This window comes from Octopus sinensis, linkage group LG1, assembly GCF_006345805.1.
Source record: "Octopus sinensis linkage group LG1, ASM634580v1, whole genome shotgun sequence".
Taxonomy (NCBI): Eukaryota; Metazoa; Mollusca; class Cephalopoda; order Octopoda; family Octopodidae; genus Octopus; species Octopus sinensis.
The window spans coordinates 124,517,225-124,535,135 of NC_042997.1; the positions used below are offsets into that span (position 1 = coordinate 124,517,225).

The 17,911-nt window shown below is 36.6% G+C and overlaps 1 protein-coding gene across 4 annotated transcripts in view; it reads right to left on the bottom strand.

Moving 5' to 3' along the window:
* Positions 1-17,911, bottom strand: part of LOC115210959 (glutamate receptor 4) — a 676,560-nt gene that overhangs the window by 496,227 nt on the left and 162,422 nt on the right. For all 4 annotated transcript variants that reach the window (XR_004999835.1, XM_029779782.2, XM_029779772.2 and 1 more), the window contains exon 5: positions 1,329-1,382. Coding sequence is in view for 3 of the 4 variants with exons in the window: in XM_029779782.2 (XP_029635642.1) it covers positions 1,329-1,382 (54 nt within the window). In the remaining variant the exon portion in view is untranslated. The remainder of the gene's footprint in view (positions 1-1,328; positions 1,383-17,911) is intronic.

The following is a 17,911-nucleotide window of genomic DNA, read 5'->3' on the forward strand; positions in this document are numbered from 1 at the left end:
GCGTTATAAATTGAGCATAGCTGAACAGGCGAGGATACTAACGGACTCCCTGTATCCGGGGAACATCCATATCTCCAGAACAGAGGTCTTCGGACCATGATTGCACTTCAGGAAATTCCTGCTGGCCTCCTGGGATCCACACGATAACAGGGTCATTTACGATTGTCAGCCAAAGGGAAACGACGTCTTTCCCCCATCCATTTTCTTGAGAGGTCACTTGCTAGAGCGACCATAGGCTAACAGGATTGAGATCTGCCGATACGCCGTAACGCTAAGCGCCTTATGGACATGAAAGCCAAGGTAATAGGGTAATCCCACAAACCGGACCATTATAATATACTGGTCTATTATTCAGAGTGTGCTTCTATTTCGGATTTATGTTTTACCGACGGTATATATATATATATATCGCTTTTAATACTGAAAAATACATATTGCTTAGCACCTAAATCTCTTCTCTGCAAACTAGCCTACCATGAAGTCTCATCTTCCATTTTGCAACAAATGACAGTCCATGAGAAACAAAAGTTCGATCGGTCGATTTTATGAGCCTCACCTATTTGTTTCTAACTGTTAACTGTAAAGTAATTTGCACTTTCGCCACTCAGGTATTTAGCTCGTAAATTAGTGAAATTTAATTGACAATCTCGGCAAACTTTACAAGAGTCCGCAAGAGTCATTTTCTTTCATTAAAAATCAAATCATTAACAATGAAGTAAAACAATAGATAAATGAATAAAACAAAACGAAAAAAAGAAAATAAATATAAAAATCCATTATGTTTTAAAACGAACAATAACTAATATTATTCATGCATTTTATAAAATCATTTACTAAAGGTTTCTTCAAGCTTGTAAATCTTTAAAATTCGATAAAGTAGCCCTCAACTTTTGACAGCTCACATCAGAGCAATTTACAGCAAGTGAAAATTATCGCTGATGCTCTCATGAAATGCTAAATTGTTTTTGCATTATTACACCAATTTACTTTATTTAAATGAAGTTGTATTTCAGGCGAACGTTGAAGCTAACTTTTAGTAGTAGTAGAAGCAGTAATTTTTGCTGTTGATGTTGTTACTGCTGATGGTGTTGTTAATTCATTTTAATTTTAATTTTTTTCGTTTTATTTATTTCTTTCACTATGGCAGATTCGACAACCTGTCTAATGCAGCTTCTTTCGCCAGCCAAGTGGGTTGTGGATGTCAAAATATGATTCGAATAGACGGGATTTGAAGAAAGAGCGAAATTAAGACGAAAATGTAATGCTTGTTATAGAGCTAACTATAATACACAACCGTGTAGAATGTATATGAAAGTCTTTCTACTCACCAACCCACCGAGAATATAATGGTAATGGTCTTTGTTCATTCCGACATCCATAATCTGCAAAAGAAAATAAATAAATTACCAAATTTAAATAAAGCTGACGTCTGTCAATTCTATTTCTTTTTTTTTTTCTTTTTTAACATTTCAGGAATTTCAATTAAGTATTTAAATAGTTTCCAATTCTGCTAATCTTTTAAAATTTAAAATCTTAACAACACTGAAATTGCAACTGTTTTAATAAGAAATGCTTTACAAATGCTATGTTTACATGCATTTATATATATATGTGTATATATAATATATATATGTATATATATATATATATATAATATATATATATATATATATATATATATGTGTATATATGTATATATATATATATATGTATGTATATATATATGTATGTATATATATATGTATATATATATATATATATATATGCGTGTATTATATATATATATATATGTATGTATATGTATATATATATATATATGTATATGTATGTATATATATATATGTATATATATATATATATATATATATATATATATATATATATAAACAAGTAACGTTGGTAGCCACTTTAATATGGCTGTCCATTCGAGCGGAATCTGCTGCAACTTTTTAACCCCAAGAGGACATCTCCTCTAGCTGATTAACAATGCTCAGCTGCATCTCTTAGAGATATTTTAGAATTAACATTTTTGCTTGTTGCAGAATAGGCGACTCTGTGTTAGTTTGAAATATATAAATTGGGAGCAGACGCGAGCTGCTACCATCTCTAGAAGGTGAGGTGTCCAATACTTAGGAGTGGCAGAAATAGCCCGAAAACAGGACTGGCCTACTGGTCCCCTCGCTAGCAGGTGGTAGGGGTACACTCCCCTGCTCCCAATTATATCGGGTGCAGTTGTGCATCGTTAACCAGCTAGAGGAGATGACCTCTTGGGGTTAAAAAATCGTAGTGGAGTCAGCTGGAACGGGCAGCCACTTTAAAGTGGCTACTACCATTGTTTGTCAGTACAACTACTGCGTTGATCTCTTAGAGAGATTTTGGAATAGAACTAGCATTTTTCTTTGTGCGTGTGTGTGTGTGTGTGTTTACATACATACATATATGTATATATATATATATATATATATATATATATATATATATATATATATATTTACTAGCAGAGATACCCGGCGTTGCCCGTGTTACATACAATTGAGGAATCAGACTTTTCTGTTATATTTTCTCTAATGAACTGGAATATCTACGTTTCGAATTTTATCAAAATTGCATATGAGGGATATTTCCCTCTTTACACACCCCAAACAAATTGTAATCGTGCCACATATATCCCATACTACTGATTTTTATGCGCATATTCCAAAATTCCAGTCTTACTGAACCTGTTAACAAGATTTTGCTCCTAAAAAATGAAGGTCATGGAGCTCTAAAATGTTAGAGCTAAGGCCCCTGTTGGGGGTGGGCATCTTAATGTCAACCAGAGAAGTTGAATTGTTGAGAATCTTTTTAACTTGTGTCTTATATATATTGTTTGAATTTCTTTGAAATAGGAAATATATGTTCACTGGGTTTGTAAAAGAGAGAAAAGCTACAGGAAACCAAAAGACGAATGATCACGATAAGCAGTCAGTTACCCTACCGTAATCGTTACCACTCCCAATGTAGGATTTCTCACCATCCAGGTGACAGGCACAGTCGTAAGATGCATTACGAATCTATAGCAATTGCCTGGCTGGTTGTAATGTCATACTTTCTTGTTGACGTATTTTCTTGTCTTTCCATTTCTCCTCTCTCTCTATGTCACTCTTTGTATTTCCTCTTTTATGGAACGTCGCCAATCTCCACGGTTGCTGGCAACTGCTTCCCAGTTGGTAATATTGATGTTTCAGGCATTCATGTCCCTTTTGCAAACATCCTTGTATCGTAAGAACTGTTTCCCCCAGATCTAGTGCCCCTAGCAAGCTCTCCGTAGAGTATGTCCTTGGGGATTCTGCCATCTTCCATACGGCTAACATGTCCAAGCCATCTCATACGTCTTTGTGTGAGGAGTGCAAACATGCTTGGTATTCCTGCTTGCTTGAGGACATCTTTGTTGGGGACATGATTCTGCCATTTGATGCGAAGTATTTTCCGGAGGCAGCGCAGGTGAAAGATATTTAGGCGATGCTCTTGGCGTGTGTATGGCGTCCAAGTCTCACTTCCATACAGTAGAGTGCTAAGTACACATGCCTAGTAAATCTTCATTTTTGTGGTCTTCGTCAGCTTATTGTTGTCCCATGCCCGTTTGGATATTTGGGCCATCACAGCAGCTGCCTTGCCAATGTGTATATTGAGCTCAGCATCAAGGGATAGGGTGTAGGTGAAGGTAGAGCTAAGATAGGTAAACGTCTCCCCCTCCTGTAGTCTGTGGTCTCCAATATGTATGTTTGGGATGTCCGATGTAGCCTGACCCATGATGTTGGTCTTCTTGAGGCTGATAACTAAGCCAAAGTCGCTACATGCTTGCTCAAAACAGTTGATGAGCCTTTGTAGGGCTTCTTCTGTGTGTGATACCAGAGCGGCATCATTAGCAAATAGCACCTCCTTGATCAGGACGCTTCTGATTTTGGTCTTGACATGCAGACGCGAGAGATTGAACAGTTTCCCGTCACTTCTACTATGCAGAAACACTCTATTATCTGATATCTGAAACTAGACTATATATTATTCATATAGAAATACACTAAGAGGCTTCCAAATAGGAAAGCGTTGCGCTAGAAAGAGTAGTAGAAATCTCAAGACCACAAAAAAGGATAAATTCACGAAATGAATGAAAATTAAAAACGTTTACCATCTCAACTATTTCCCAGACCGCGGTTTCTAACTATTTCCAGCAAAAAATATTCGCTAAAGGCCAGTTTTCTTCAGTGGGACAGCCTTTAGATTTCAGACATACAGACCGCCAGAAATACACTACGAGGCTTCCAAATCGGAAAGCGTTGTGCTAGAAAGAGCAATTATGTATTTCTATATGAATAATATATAGTCTAATGACTAATTCGTTTTTTGTGCTAGGCCTCTGGTAATAATAATTTATCATTACCCTATTTTATTATGTTTAAATATTGTTTGATAAATTTGTTCGAAATTTTTACCGGCATCCTCTCTATCGCCGGGTATAATCTGCGTCTGCGCAGTGGTTTGAAAAGTTAGGATTTACAAACCGTTAGTTCTACATGTGGATCCACCGGTGTTTGTAATCGATGGTAACATGTGCGATGAATTTGCGATTATCTTCTATTTTACGGAGAAATTGGAAGCCCCGAATGTAAGCCAACACTTTATGCATAATTCAATATTTATAGTTCTCTATTTCTAACTGAAATTCTGTCCTCAATAATTATAGATATCTATTTCAAAATGTAATTCTTGTTCTTCTCGTTCAGCTTATAACTATAACACGCATTTTTGTCTAGCTTTTTTTCTCCAGCGTTCACCACTCCACCTCGTTAGGGTTAAACAGCCCTTACCGAATCTTTTCACTGTTTTTGTTAGCAGCTTTGACGTTCCACGTATCTCAAATTTTATTTAATTTGCTTTGGGAGAGCAATTACTTTGACGAAGACGCATCTCGTTGCAATGCTCGCAATGCGGAGTAGGTAAAACTGCCAACAATTGAGAAAGGTTTGTTTTTTTTATACTGCCTTCGCGCTATAGTTGTCTATATATAATTGAAATTCTCTTTCTTTCAAGCCAAGCCAAGCCAAGCCAAGCCAAGTCAAGCCAAGTCAAGCCAAGCCCTTTGTTACAGTGATACCAATGCCATAGCGGGCTCTGGTCGCCATAGCGTCGACTGTGGGCCGGTGGCTATGTACAGTCGCCTCGATATCGCCCAGAGCGAGCTCTGGTTGCCATAGCGTCGACTGTGGGCCGGTGGCTGTGTACAGTCACCTCGATGTCACCCAGAGCGAGCTCTGGTCGCCATAGCGTCGACTGTGGGCCGGTGGCTGTGTACAGTCGCCTCGATGTCGCCTAGAGCGAGCTCTGGTCGCCATAGCGTCGACTGTGGGCCGTGGCTGTGTACAGTCGCCTCGAGGTCGCCTAGAGCGAGCTCTGGTCGCCATAGCGTCGACTGTGGGCCGATGGCTGTGTACAGTCGCCTCGATGTCGCCTAGAGCGAGCTCTGGTCGCCATAGCGTCGACTATGGACCGGTGGCTGTGTACAGTCGCCTCGATGCCGCCCAGAGCGAAGTTTGAATGAAATTGGTTGTGTAGGTCTCAAGTTTTGGGGATTCACACAGACAAACACATTCTCAGTGTTATATATATAGATATATGTGTATGTATATACATATACATATACGTACTTATAAAAACACACACATGCATTGAATTGAATAGAATGAATTGTGAAGAGCACTCAATGCATATAGTAGGGTAATGTTTTATTGAAATTTACATTGTATCTCATTGATTTGAGTTTTATACCAGGGAGATCTTCAAGCGAGAACTCTTTCGGTTGTTTATACATTTTTGTCAACGTTGATGTGATCTCCTGCTTATGACTTTTCGGTTGTGTGCATTTTGTGTTTATGCCTGTTTGTTATTTTTCTGTGATTCAATTGTAATTTTTTTCTTCTAACGAGACATATTTTTAACTTACTTATACATTCTACATTAATTATTGTATTGATGACCGTTTTTGTTAGAGCTTTTTGTTAGTTTTTCAATTGTTAGGGTATTTTCACAATGTTTCTGAGTTAGCTTCCCCAAAACAAATTATGTGTTCCGTTAGGAAATATTCTGTTGTGGTTCTCATTGCTTGTGTATATTTCAAAGGGAGCATGCTTTGGCAAGTTTCATTTTTGTGTGTATGTGTACAAGTGTACAGGTGGTTATGCACGAGTGATTGTTTTCTGACGTAAATACTGTTCATGTGTGTATCAAGTTGATTGGTTATGGCTAGTATAGTAAGTCATGAACCTGTATGAAAATATATGCATGTATGAGTGTGTGTGTGCGCGCGTGTGTATGTATATATGTACTTACACATACGAGTTCCTAAGCCTGGGTAGAAGAAAATGCAGGAAAATCAATTAATTTTTATTTTATTCAACATATTCACAAACTTATTTTAGCGGCCCTTTATTTTTTTTTAAGCCCTGTAAAAGAACTCGGGAAGTTGAACTGCCAATTAGGCCTTTCACGATAGCCTTCAACTTGGAATTTTACAGCACACCCTTGTATATGTATGTGTGTACGAATATTATTATTTGTAAACAACGTGGAAAGGACGTGCACAACAAATGGCGTACGACATATTGTTTATTACTCTGAGCTTTCGCTACTTGACTCTCACGCTTCATGAGCTTCAGGTGTCGATTTTTTTTAGACCTTTCAAACTAGATTTGGTATACAATAACTATTTTTGTGTGTAGCTATACTTTTTTTTTAGTGAGAATATTTCTTTTGTTTTTTTAGTCTTTTATTTATATTTTCATTTGTGTAATTAAGTATTTCATGCGAGAGAGATATAAAATGATAGTGGGGAGAATGAGTTTGTGTTTGCGTGAATCTGTATTTAATTTGTTTAATTTGAAAGGTAGAGTGTGAATGTTTCTAATTTACCGTTTCATTTTCCATATATTTCGACTCTTGTGTATATGTACGAATCATGTACAGCATACAACTGATGCATTAAAATGTTGCCGGCCTTTAACAATCAGACACTCCAGAAAAAAAAAACTATCTTATTCACTATATAGGATTACTTATATAGGAATCATCCCTCGAACCAACACCAGCGGAATTGAACCCACACTTTACAAGGAACAACTGAGATGTTTAAGAAATATCATGCGCCCGTCTGACTCATGCAGAAACTCACAATCTCTCTCTCTCTCTCTCTCTTTCTTTCTTTCTCACACACGTACATGTAACCAGATTACAATTTTAAAAAATACACTACAAATTTGAGAGATTTATCTAATATGAAGATTCTTGTCAGCATCACAGACAATGACAGCAAGTTACTTGAACATCAATGACTACAACTTAAGGTCTGCTAGTGATATTCAAAATAAAATAAATTATTCACAAACCTTAATTACTTTCTCCTTAATTACTGAATGTATAACACGATCGTTTTATTAATGCTGGTAACTATCCAGCTTTATACATATTTCCTTTCACGTTTCTTAATTTCCAATCGACCTACGTTCCACTGCATGAAATTAATGTCCACAATCTCTTCTACTGTCCTCATAATTTCTGGTTGTAATTATTATTTCTGGTTTAATTATCATTACTTTAACATTAAAATTAATAAAATCATTGTCACTATTACAATTATTATCATTATTATTATTATCATTATACTTTTATAACCATGATCAGATGTAGAATGATTTAGAATAGTATAAATCTAACTCAGTGTTTGGTTTAGCAAGTGCTTTTATCAATCCCATGAATATAGACGGAAGGTGGAACGCAGATCCATAGCTTTCGAACTCTGACCGTAAAAAACGGAACTAAATAATGCCAGGCCTTTTTTATTTTCTTCGATGCTCTCCCGATTCTCTCTAGTCATTGTTATGCAGTGTAAGAATGTTTTGCTCGTTTTCCCATTAATATATATTTCTTTATTGCCCACAAGGGGCTAAACATAGAGCGGACAAACAAAGACAGACAAAGGGATTACATCGACCCCAGTGCGTAATTGGTACTTTATTTATCGACTCCTAAAGGATGAAAGGCAAAGTAGTCCTCGGCGGAATTTGAACTCAGAACGTAACGGCAAATGAAATACTGCTAAGCATTTCGCCCAGCGCGCCAACGTTTCTGCCAGCTCGCCGCCATTTTCCGTTAATATATTAGCCCAAGGAAGAAGGTATGCAATATATATCTTCTTCCTCAGCCATTCCAGATGAAAGTGTAGTAACCAATACACATCCTGAATATTTACTGATCATTATATGTTCGAAAATATATGAGGTCATACCCCAAAGCGCATGCTTGCTACAGGGTGAACTAGTCTTAAGGCAACCACGGCTGAACGTCACAAGATATTTGTCATCCGTTTTAATAGTTCTAGTAAACTACAATCATCCTTAAGCTCTGTAACATATTAATCATTGAATTGCCTTTTTTTTTGTTTTTGTTTTTTTGTTTTTTTTTTAGGTTTTTCTTTTGTTGGTGGTGGTTTTGGAAGGCAAAAAAAGAAAACGTAATAAATTCAAGCTCAGAATGTAAAGTGACTAAAGTGATGTAACTAAATGGCACAATTCATTTAGGCAAGCCGTCTACTGTATCTATTTGGGGACACAGCGAGTTTTGAAGTTATGGAAGCAGAAGCAAAACGAAGATGAAACATGTATGCATACTGAACACTAATTCTCCAAGCCAGCACATGCAGAATCACTAATTCTCATTTCCAGCACATGCAGAATCGGTGCAAGAATACCAGTGCAAGAAAACTGTAAAAGGTTGCATGTGCCGCCGCTTAATCATAACCAATGATAAAACGGTTATACACTACAACGGAAAAGAAGCGAACACACAAAGAATAGTCCACGCTGTATGAAAAATCTCCGGGAACAACCAAACGCAACTATGAATGCACCAATGCCCCATGTCGGCATGTAGAAGCCGAATCAGTTTGCACGCACACACACAGCCACAATTTCTGTCTCAGGGTTCATAATCACAGTCCACATCATGGCCACATAATACCCTCAGCGATCTGTATATACTTGGGGCCGCGATTCGAATTTGTTTAGTAATCGAATGGAGTTTACGGCAACAGAAATAACAGCGAAGTATCGATATCTGTTGTTCTCGTTTACTTCCAGGGCGACCCGTTTCAGCTGGCTTTGAAGTATACTGTTTCTTTAACTTAAAGGGACCCCGTTCCTGGATGAAACAATATAACCTAAAAGCGTTTAACAACAGACATATTTTTCACGTGACATTGATATATATATATATATAGCAACGAATTGCCTCACCAACACACCGAATTTAGAAATATAGCTATATCCCAGTAGATGACCGCAGCATTTTGTCTTGGCTACACGCGGGTGGAAGGGGGCTGGTGACACAAACTTTCATTCACACTTTGAATTTCGTGGTACTGGTCATGCTTTGGCTCGCTCTGACACTGAGTTGAGATAATGCCTTCTAGTATCTCAAAATTTAATATACAATTATTCATAATTGTAGTATCCTGCGCCGATGAGAAAAGAAGTTTGGGTAAGGTAGAATTTTCTAATTCTTATGCTTTCCTAAAACTTGATTTCGAAACGTACGTCCGTAGGTAACTTAAAATTGTATGATAGATTGCCGTCATTTCATTCTTTCTTTCTTACCTGTCTGTGTTTGCCTTTCAAGTGCTGTGTTTTTACTGAGATCCCCCTTTTAGTAGAAGGAATAGCTATATCTCTTTGACTGCTATTTCTAAATTCGGTGTGTTGGTGAGGCAATTCGTTGCTAAACCCTTAATTACTTAGTATTACTTATATATATATATATATATATTGGGAGAAGAGGACAACACCTCTGTTTCCAAGATTTGACGATACCTTGCTATTCAAAAATAATATATATTGTGTATCACAAAATATTACTATATTATCAAAGGAACCAATAGGTTTGGCAATTAATTATTCTCACCATTCTGAAGAAAAATGTATAACAACTAAATAATAAGATATCATATGAATTCAAAGACAAAGGGAGAGGCAATTATGCGTACGATTTTATAAATATCGCTAATAAGCAAAAACTGTCACTTGAGTTTCTTTCACATCATGGTTAAGAATTTGAATGAAAGACAAAATGTTTATAATGAAATGATATTTGATTTCTTGAAGAAAAAAAATATATAATCATCTCATTTGTATGTAGAGAGAAGCGAAATGTATTTCTAGTCAAATAGAACGGAAGTAAACTGTACAAGAACTGTCAGTTTTTAAAGTACAGGGAATTATATTTTCTTGTAATGAAATTAGTTAATGGTGTCACATAACAAGTTCCTCTAAGAAACTCCCTAAAAGGTGATAGAGTAGTCCATTAATTATGGCGGCCATTTTAAGCAAATTTCTTTACAGTCGGAGAATTTTCTCAAAGTATTATCTTATTTTATTTTAGTTTTGTTTTTATCTATGCCTAAACCTTTGTGCCTTCGGACTTTTCGTTCAAAAATTCATCAGAGAATTTTAAGTATGACAAATGAAATCGTATATTTAAAGTGAAAGAAGACACGAAGGTTTGAATTTGCAAATTCGAATTTCGATACAGAAGAAAATGTTTTTAAATTTTTAAAACCCAGAGCGTATAAGGTGAAAATAAATAGTTAATCATAATTTCCAAAATTTAATTTCTTAGAAATCCCCAAAGTTCTTGAATCGCCTATAGAGAAGACGAAGCTTTCCAAAATGTGTAATATGAACTGAAGACAAAAATAAACGTTGCGATCATTGCAACATAAATTAGATCAAATATCGAATGTGACTCTCATATGTTGTCTGAAATGAACCTTTCTGAAGACTGCTTTAATGTTTTAATATTTTAGACTATTAACCTTTCAGAAAGCCATCTGTTAGATTTGTTTCATCCTGTGCTTCTATCTTACAGCGTGTCTGTTAATTACAGACATAAGCCATATATTCTGATGGTACCTATTCATGACTTTGATCTATGGAAGCAGCATCAGATCAAAGCCACAATTATTGACATTTCGGTGAACAGACTGATATTATCGTAATGCCACAATCAGTTACAAGAATCTAAGGTGCTAAGAAGTATATATTCGCTTGATGTAGCCTTTATGTGGTCATTCGATTAGATAGAAATAGTAGCCAAACCCCCTGTGTCATATATTTCTGATATTAATGATGGACAAATTTAAACAAATTTACAAATTAATAGGTATGTCATCTTTGGAACACTCTCTCTCCATTATTAGTTTTTGTTATTGGTTCCCAGCGCTTTGTGCGATCGAAGTGTGTACTGTTATGACATTTGGTGTGGCTTGAGCATGCTAAAAAGTTAGAGTACATCTCTCTTTAGATCTGACCACAAGTGATTTCTTCAGGAAAGCCAGCAAGAGAAAGAAGCGATAGACGGGAGAAGAATCGACAACAGGCTGGACTATATTTCAATTACGTTCCCGAAAGAGATGGAATACAAAGTTAACCTCAGGGTACAGAGAACTGGAATGAATACTGCAAGACACTCTAACAAACATTCCATCGCCTCTGCCAATTCGCTTCTTAAAAGTTACTTCTCTGTAGTACGATGTAACTTCTAAGGCCGTTTACATAAATTTCTTCAGTCAAGATCCACCTAGAGCTAAACCATAACGGCGTATTTCCTGGAGAGCTGAATTCTTAGTCCGATAAGTAAACGGTTGAATTTCGATAAGGTAAAGGAAGTTGTGTCAGAGATGAAATAAATCGACTTAGCTTTACCTACTTGATGATGGTTATTTCTAATACTAACAAAATGGGGAGGGGCTACTCTCAATTAATCAAACAGAGTACTCGACTATTGTTTATTTTAAGTATTCCTGAAGCATGAACGGAGGGAAAAAAAGACTTATCGACTCCGTTGGGATTTGAGTTCTGAACATGAAGAGACGCATCCACGTACGAAAAAGCAATAACTCTGTCACTGCCGATTCTGTCGCACCACTAGTCATTAATAATATCATTATTTTTAATTGTTTGGAACCTTTACAACTTCATTTTATGAAGTAGTAGACTGAGATTGAGAAATTGGGTTGGCGTTGGACATAGAAAAACAAATTAAATAAGTGGTTTACGATATCTAGTCCACTATATCACTTTATCTAAATTTAGAATAGGTTAGGCTACATGCTCTTTCAGAAATTAAATGAGAAGAATCAGCGTCATACATTGAGAGACTTGTCTCCGTGTTTCAGTACATGGGTTGTAAGTGAACGATGTTCTTAACAAATCCCTGTGGAACATGAAAATAAATAAATCAACTTTTTGCTTCAAATAATGTTCATATCATAGCCTGTTTAACTGCGAAATTTCATTGTATTAAGTGATCTCTCATCTTCGCTTCCCTTTTAGCTTTACTGAATTTTACATTGTTTTGTAGCTTTTTTTGTTTTTGCCTTTTTATATTTGATCTGAACTTCGCCACATTTTATAAGACTGCTCTTATGGATACATTCTCTACATATATATTATACTAGCTTTAAATAAATATTAAATATATAGATGGACATTAAAAAAATATTCCAGACAAAATGAGTTCCTTTTTTAAAAGAAACGAAAATATATCTAGATCGATTCTTCTACGAGTAATTCAGTGCCAAAATTGGTGCCAAAATGATATTAATGTGTCTGCAATGCGAAGAAATAGAAAAATAAATTCCGTATTTTTTCTACCTTTTTGTAGTAAGTTTTTATTACCTCTAGACAATTTTGTTTCGCAGTGATGTTTACTTTATTACTACATAGTAACAACAACAACAACTATAATAATAATAATAATGTTTTCTTTGATAATAATGATAATAATTTCATTTATTTGCCACCAGGGCCCATTCATTCGTATAAAACTGTGTTACAAGATGGTTACAGAAAGCGTGGAGATGTACGCAATTATATAGAAGCCAGGTGGGGACATCAGACAATGTATACAGACGTATTAAAAGACCGATTCAAATAATTACAGATCAGATACCAAGAATAGACATATGTGCGTGTGTCTATGTGTGTATATATGCATATATCTGCCTGAATATATATATACATTATATGTATATATCTAATGGAGTTGTACATATACCCATATAATATGTAACCGGAACATTACAACTCTATTCTCTCTCACTATCATACATTCTCTCTTTCTTCCCTCCTCTCTCCCTCCCTCTCTCCCCTCTCTCTCTCTCTGAAGTAGAAAAAGAGAACTTATATCACACACTACACCTCATACCAGACATTCTTTAACATATTGAAATAGATAGTAACTCATACCTCTTGTTGCCGCTTACAAAAAACACCGCGCAAAAGAAAAGAAAAAAGTTTGAGCGAGAGAAGGAGAGAACGTTTCGTTTCTCTGATGCAAGTGTATCGTCTGGGCTTTCTGTATCAGTGTCTAACAATATTTCTCATATGGAAGGCAAAATGATACTCTACCTTCCCAGCCGAATGCCACAGCGGGCCATCGACGTAGACACTGAAGTTTTACTGCGGCAGTAGTTCTTTCGCTCACCCCTAAAATATTGAACAAAGTATCGCTTCAATGTTGCATACATCTACTTGCAATAGAGTTGTACTATTTTCTTTCCGACAAAGATGGAGCTTGGACTATATTCCTGCTGTACACCCCTTCCATTCAAGCTTTCGATTCAACGTGACTTCGAACATATACTGACTTCGAGCACATACTCTCATTCTGATGATGCAAACTTTAAATTTTTTATTGTAGAAATTGCTGAAAGCCAATTTCGTTGTTAGCTCGTTGGTAGTCAAGCATTTTCTAAACACTTCTTCTAATTTGTTCACTAGCGCCTTCTCCAAACTATTTTTTCTATTGTTACGTCTTTGCTAAATCCTATCGATTTTTCTCTAATCATTCTTGTTGCTTGCTCCGCCACTTGTTGATTGCTCCGCCAACTTCCGCGTTACTATTTCGTAACCCGGATACAGTAGTCATTTTACACCCATTTCGATGCGTTCTTCATCCAGTAACCTAGCCCTATCTGGGTTGACCGTGCAGAAAGCAAACTAGTGATCTGTGTAACCGACTGATTCGTCAATAAATGTGCAGTTAACATACTAGATCAATGACCCAATCTGGCTTATCTTTGTTCATACTGGAACATATGGCAAACTCAGTTGGTACATGTCATACAGTTGGAAGAGTTTAATCAGTAAATTCAACGCAATTCCAGTTTGCATCACAAATCCCAATCCAATCTCAAGCTAGTACAAAAATCGGGGCTGTTCCCATGTAGGCTTTTAATCGCATAAAGAACTAATGCTACCTTTCCAACAATCGGAGCTTACATGACCATATCTGCAGACAGCACATTTCTTGTCGTTCATATTTAGCACTACTGACTTATCGTCCAGATTCATAATACTCACATGACTTGGGAACAACTATGAAGTGAATCATTGAGCAAAGATTTCAGGTCTCTATAAAAGAAGGGTATCCATCAGCATTATTAGATGACAGCAAATTATGCATATAGCTGTGGAGGTTGGGTGAGAGTATCGTGTGGAAAATATCATGAGCTCCGATACAGACGGGCGTCTTAAGGTTACGGTGATTGCATTTAAAGCAGTCTTATTTTTAATCAGAAGAACTCGGCGTTTCTTCGTGATATACATGTACATGCATATGTATATATATATATGTATATGTTTTGACATATGAGTGTGTGTGTGTGCATATGTATGTTTATATGTATGTGTGTATTCACATGTATACATATATATGTATATGTATGTGTGTGTGTATAGATAGATAGATAGAGATAGATAGATAGACAGACAGACAAATAGCTAGTCAGATAGTCAGACAGACAGAGGGACACATAGATAGATAGATAGATAGATAAATAGATAGATAGATAGATAGATAGATAGATAGATAGATAGATAGATAGATAGATAGATAGATAGATAGATAGATAGATAGATAGATAGATAGATAGATATATAGATAGACACACTGACTGACAAACAGATAGATAGATAGATTAGTACTCCGTTAGAAATAGTAATTTTCAATCGCTTGTACTCTTCAAAGTGCATTTTCGCCATTAATATAGTTGTACAGCATTATAGCATGAAGATGCTCTCACACACGTATACACGTGTAAATATGTGTGTGTGTGCGTATGTGCACGCGTGAGTGTGTGTGTGTATGTGAAGTCACTTTATAGCAATATGTAATTGTGATTTCCTTCTAATTCCCATGATGATAATAATAGCCAGAGCAGTATCATGTTTTGTGTTCTAAGTGTGATTTTTTTACTTCCTGAAAAGAGATGTTTTCGTCAGTGGGGATTTAGTGGTTTTGACTAATAACATCAAAGATGTTATTTTGTTTCAACCCTCATTCATATATCCCAAGAGTCTGTTGAATTTTTCATTTACTATCACTTTTTTTTTTCGGCATTAGTTAGTGTTTTATTTCTTTGCTAGAAATTATATGGTTTACAACATGTTACAAGTTAGTAAGCATTTTCATATCGGTTTAGTTTAGAATGATCACAGAATAGTTATAGTGAAATCATTTTTTGTTCTTTTTTTGTGCGCTTTCCCGGTTTCTGTGGCGTATGTGTTCTCCCCAGCTGGACGGGACGCCAGTCCATCGCAGCGTTACTCAAGAAACAGGGAGAAAGAGTGAGAGAAAGTTGGGGCGGAAGAGTACAACAGGGGGCGCCACCATCCCCTGCCGGAGCTTTGTGGAGCTTTAGGTGTTTTCGCTCAAGAACATACACAACGCCCGGTCTGGGAATCGAAACAGCGATCCTCCGGCCGTGAGTCCGTTGCTCTAATCACTGGGCCATTGCGCCTCCATAGTGAAATCATACTTAATAGTTATAACAAATTGGCAGAGTCAATAGAGTGGCAGAATGACTTATTTCCTCCTGTTCTGAGATAAAATCCCGCCAAGACTGATATTATTCGACATCATTTCCAGAACGATAAATAAAGCAACACTGAGTTGTTGTTGTTGTTGTTGTTCTTCTTCTTCTTCTTCTTTTTCTTCTTCTTCTTCTTCTTCTTCTTCTTCTTCTTCTTCTTCTTCTTCTTCTTCTTCTTCTTCTTCTTCTTCTTCTTTTCTTCTTCTTTTCTTCTTCTTCTTCTTCTTCTTCTTCTTCTTCTCTTCTTCTTCTTCTTCTTCTTCTTCTCTTCTCTTCTTCTTCTTCTTCTTCTTCTCTTCTTCTTCTTTCGATCTCTTGCTCTGGTGTACGATCGACGAAATTCCTTGTGATGAGACCACTAAAGTATTCAGCTCCATCAGTTTTAATATATCCAAAGTATGACATCTTTCACGACTGACAGAGAGAGGCCTTAGAAATCAAACCAGGAGTTGTAGGACCAAGAAAAGATGGAACAGGGGAGCATGCTTTAAAACATATAGCTGCAAAATAATAATTCTATTGGGGTGACGACTTCCAAATATTTTTGGAAATTTACATCCAGTTGCAAGAGCTAATTATCTTGGACAGCGGAAAAAAGTTATATCCTTCGCATGGCTTTTTGAGTGTAATACAAAACTAATGATAAAAATAAAGGCAATACATTCTTCTGATGTTAGCATTGATCGACCAAAAGATAAGGGCCATAAATCTGTGAATAAGTTCAAGGGTTGATTCGTGACAAGTAAAATGTACAGAAAATTAAACTTCTGATGCAGGAAAAGATTTGGAGAATGTTGACAAATAGTCTTATGATATTTATATGATGGACTTTCTGAAATTATTTCGCATTATAATTCAAATGTTATTCAATTACAATAATAATAAATATGTAAACTCAATAAATACGTAATAAACTATTAAATAATATTTTCACGTGGTGAACTCGATTGATCTTCGATAAAAAAGATTTTTGTTATGTATCTTTGCATCAATAGTAGTAGTAGTAGTAGTAGTAGTAGTAGTAGTAGTAGTTATTGTTGGTGTTCTTGTGGTTCTTATTTCTGGCGGCGTTGTAGCGTTCGTACTCGTTGCATATTATTGTATTAGCAATAGGAATATGATTAAGTATGAAGACTACTACTACTACTACTACTACTACTACTACTACTACTACTACTACTACTACTACTACTACAGGTACTCTTGTTGAGAATACAGCTTTAAAATAGCGCAAATATGTCATTGCATTCTGCACATCAACCTGATGGGATTAGCTTCAACAAATGTCACAAGCCTTCACCGTCAGCATTGACATGACTATTGACAATGGAGATTTCAGCCACAAAAAGCAGCAGCAGCAGCAGTAGTAGTAGTAGCAGCAGTAGTAGTAGTAGTAGTAGTAGTAGTAGGTGTTGCTGCTGTGGTTGTGGTTGCTGCTGCTACTGTTGCTCTTGTACCTACAGCACAGTGTGGAGGTGCAATGGCCCAGTGGTTAGAGCAGCGGATTCGCGGTCGTAGGATCGCGGATTCGATTCCCAGACCGAGCGTTGTGAGTGTTTATTGAGCGAAAACACATAAAGCCCCACGAAGTTCCGGCGGGGGTTGGTGGCGAACCCTGCTGTACTCTTTCGCCACAACTTTCTCTCTGTCTTCCTGCTTCTGTTGTACCTGTATTTCAAAAGGCCAGCCTTGTCACACTGAATCTACCCGAGAACTAAGTTAAGGATACACGTGTCTGTGGAGTGTTCAACCTCTCGCACGTTAATTTCACGAGCAGGCTGTTCTGTTGATCTGATCAACTGGAACTCTCGTCGTTACAACTGACGGAGTGTCACAGTACTAATATCATTACTTAAGCTTATACATTACCGGTCTTAGTCACTGAATTGTGACCATCCTGGGGCACCGCTTTCATAGAAAACTAGACAAACAGCAAGAATCTACTATTTGCAG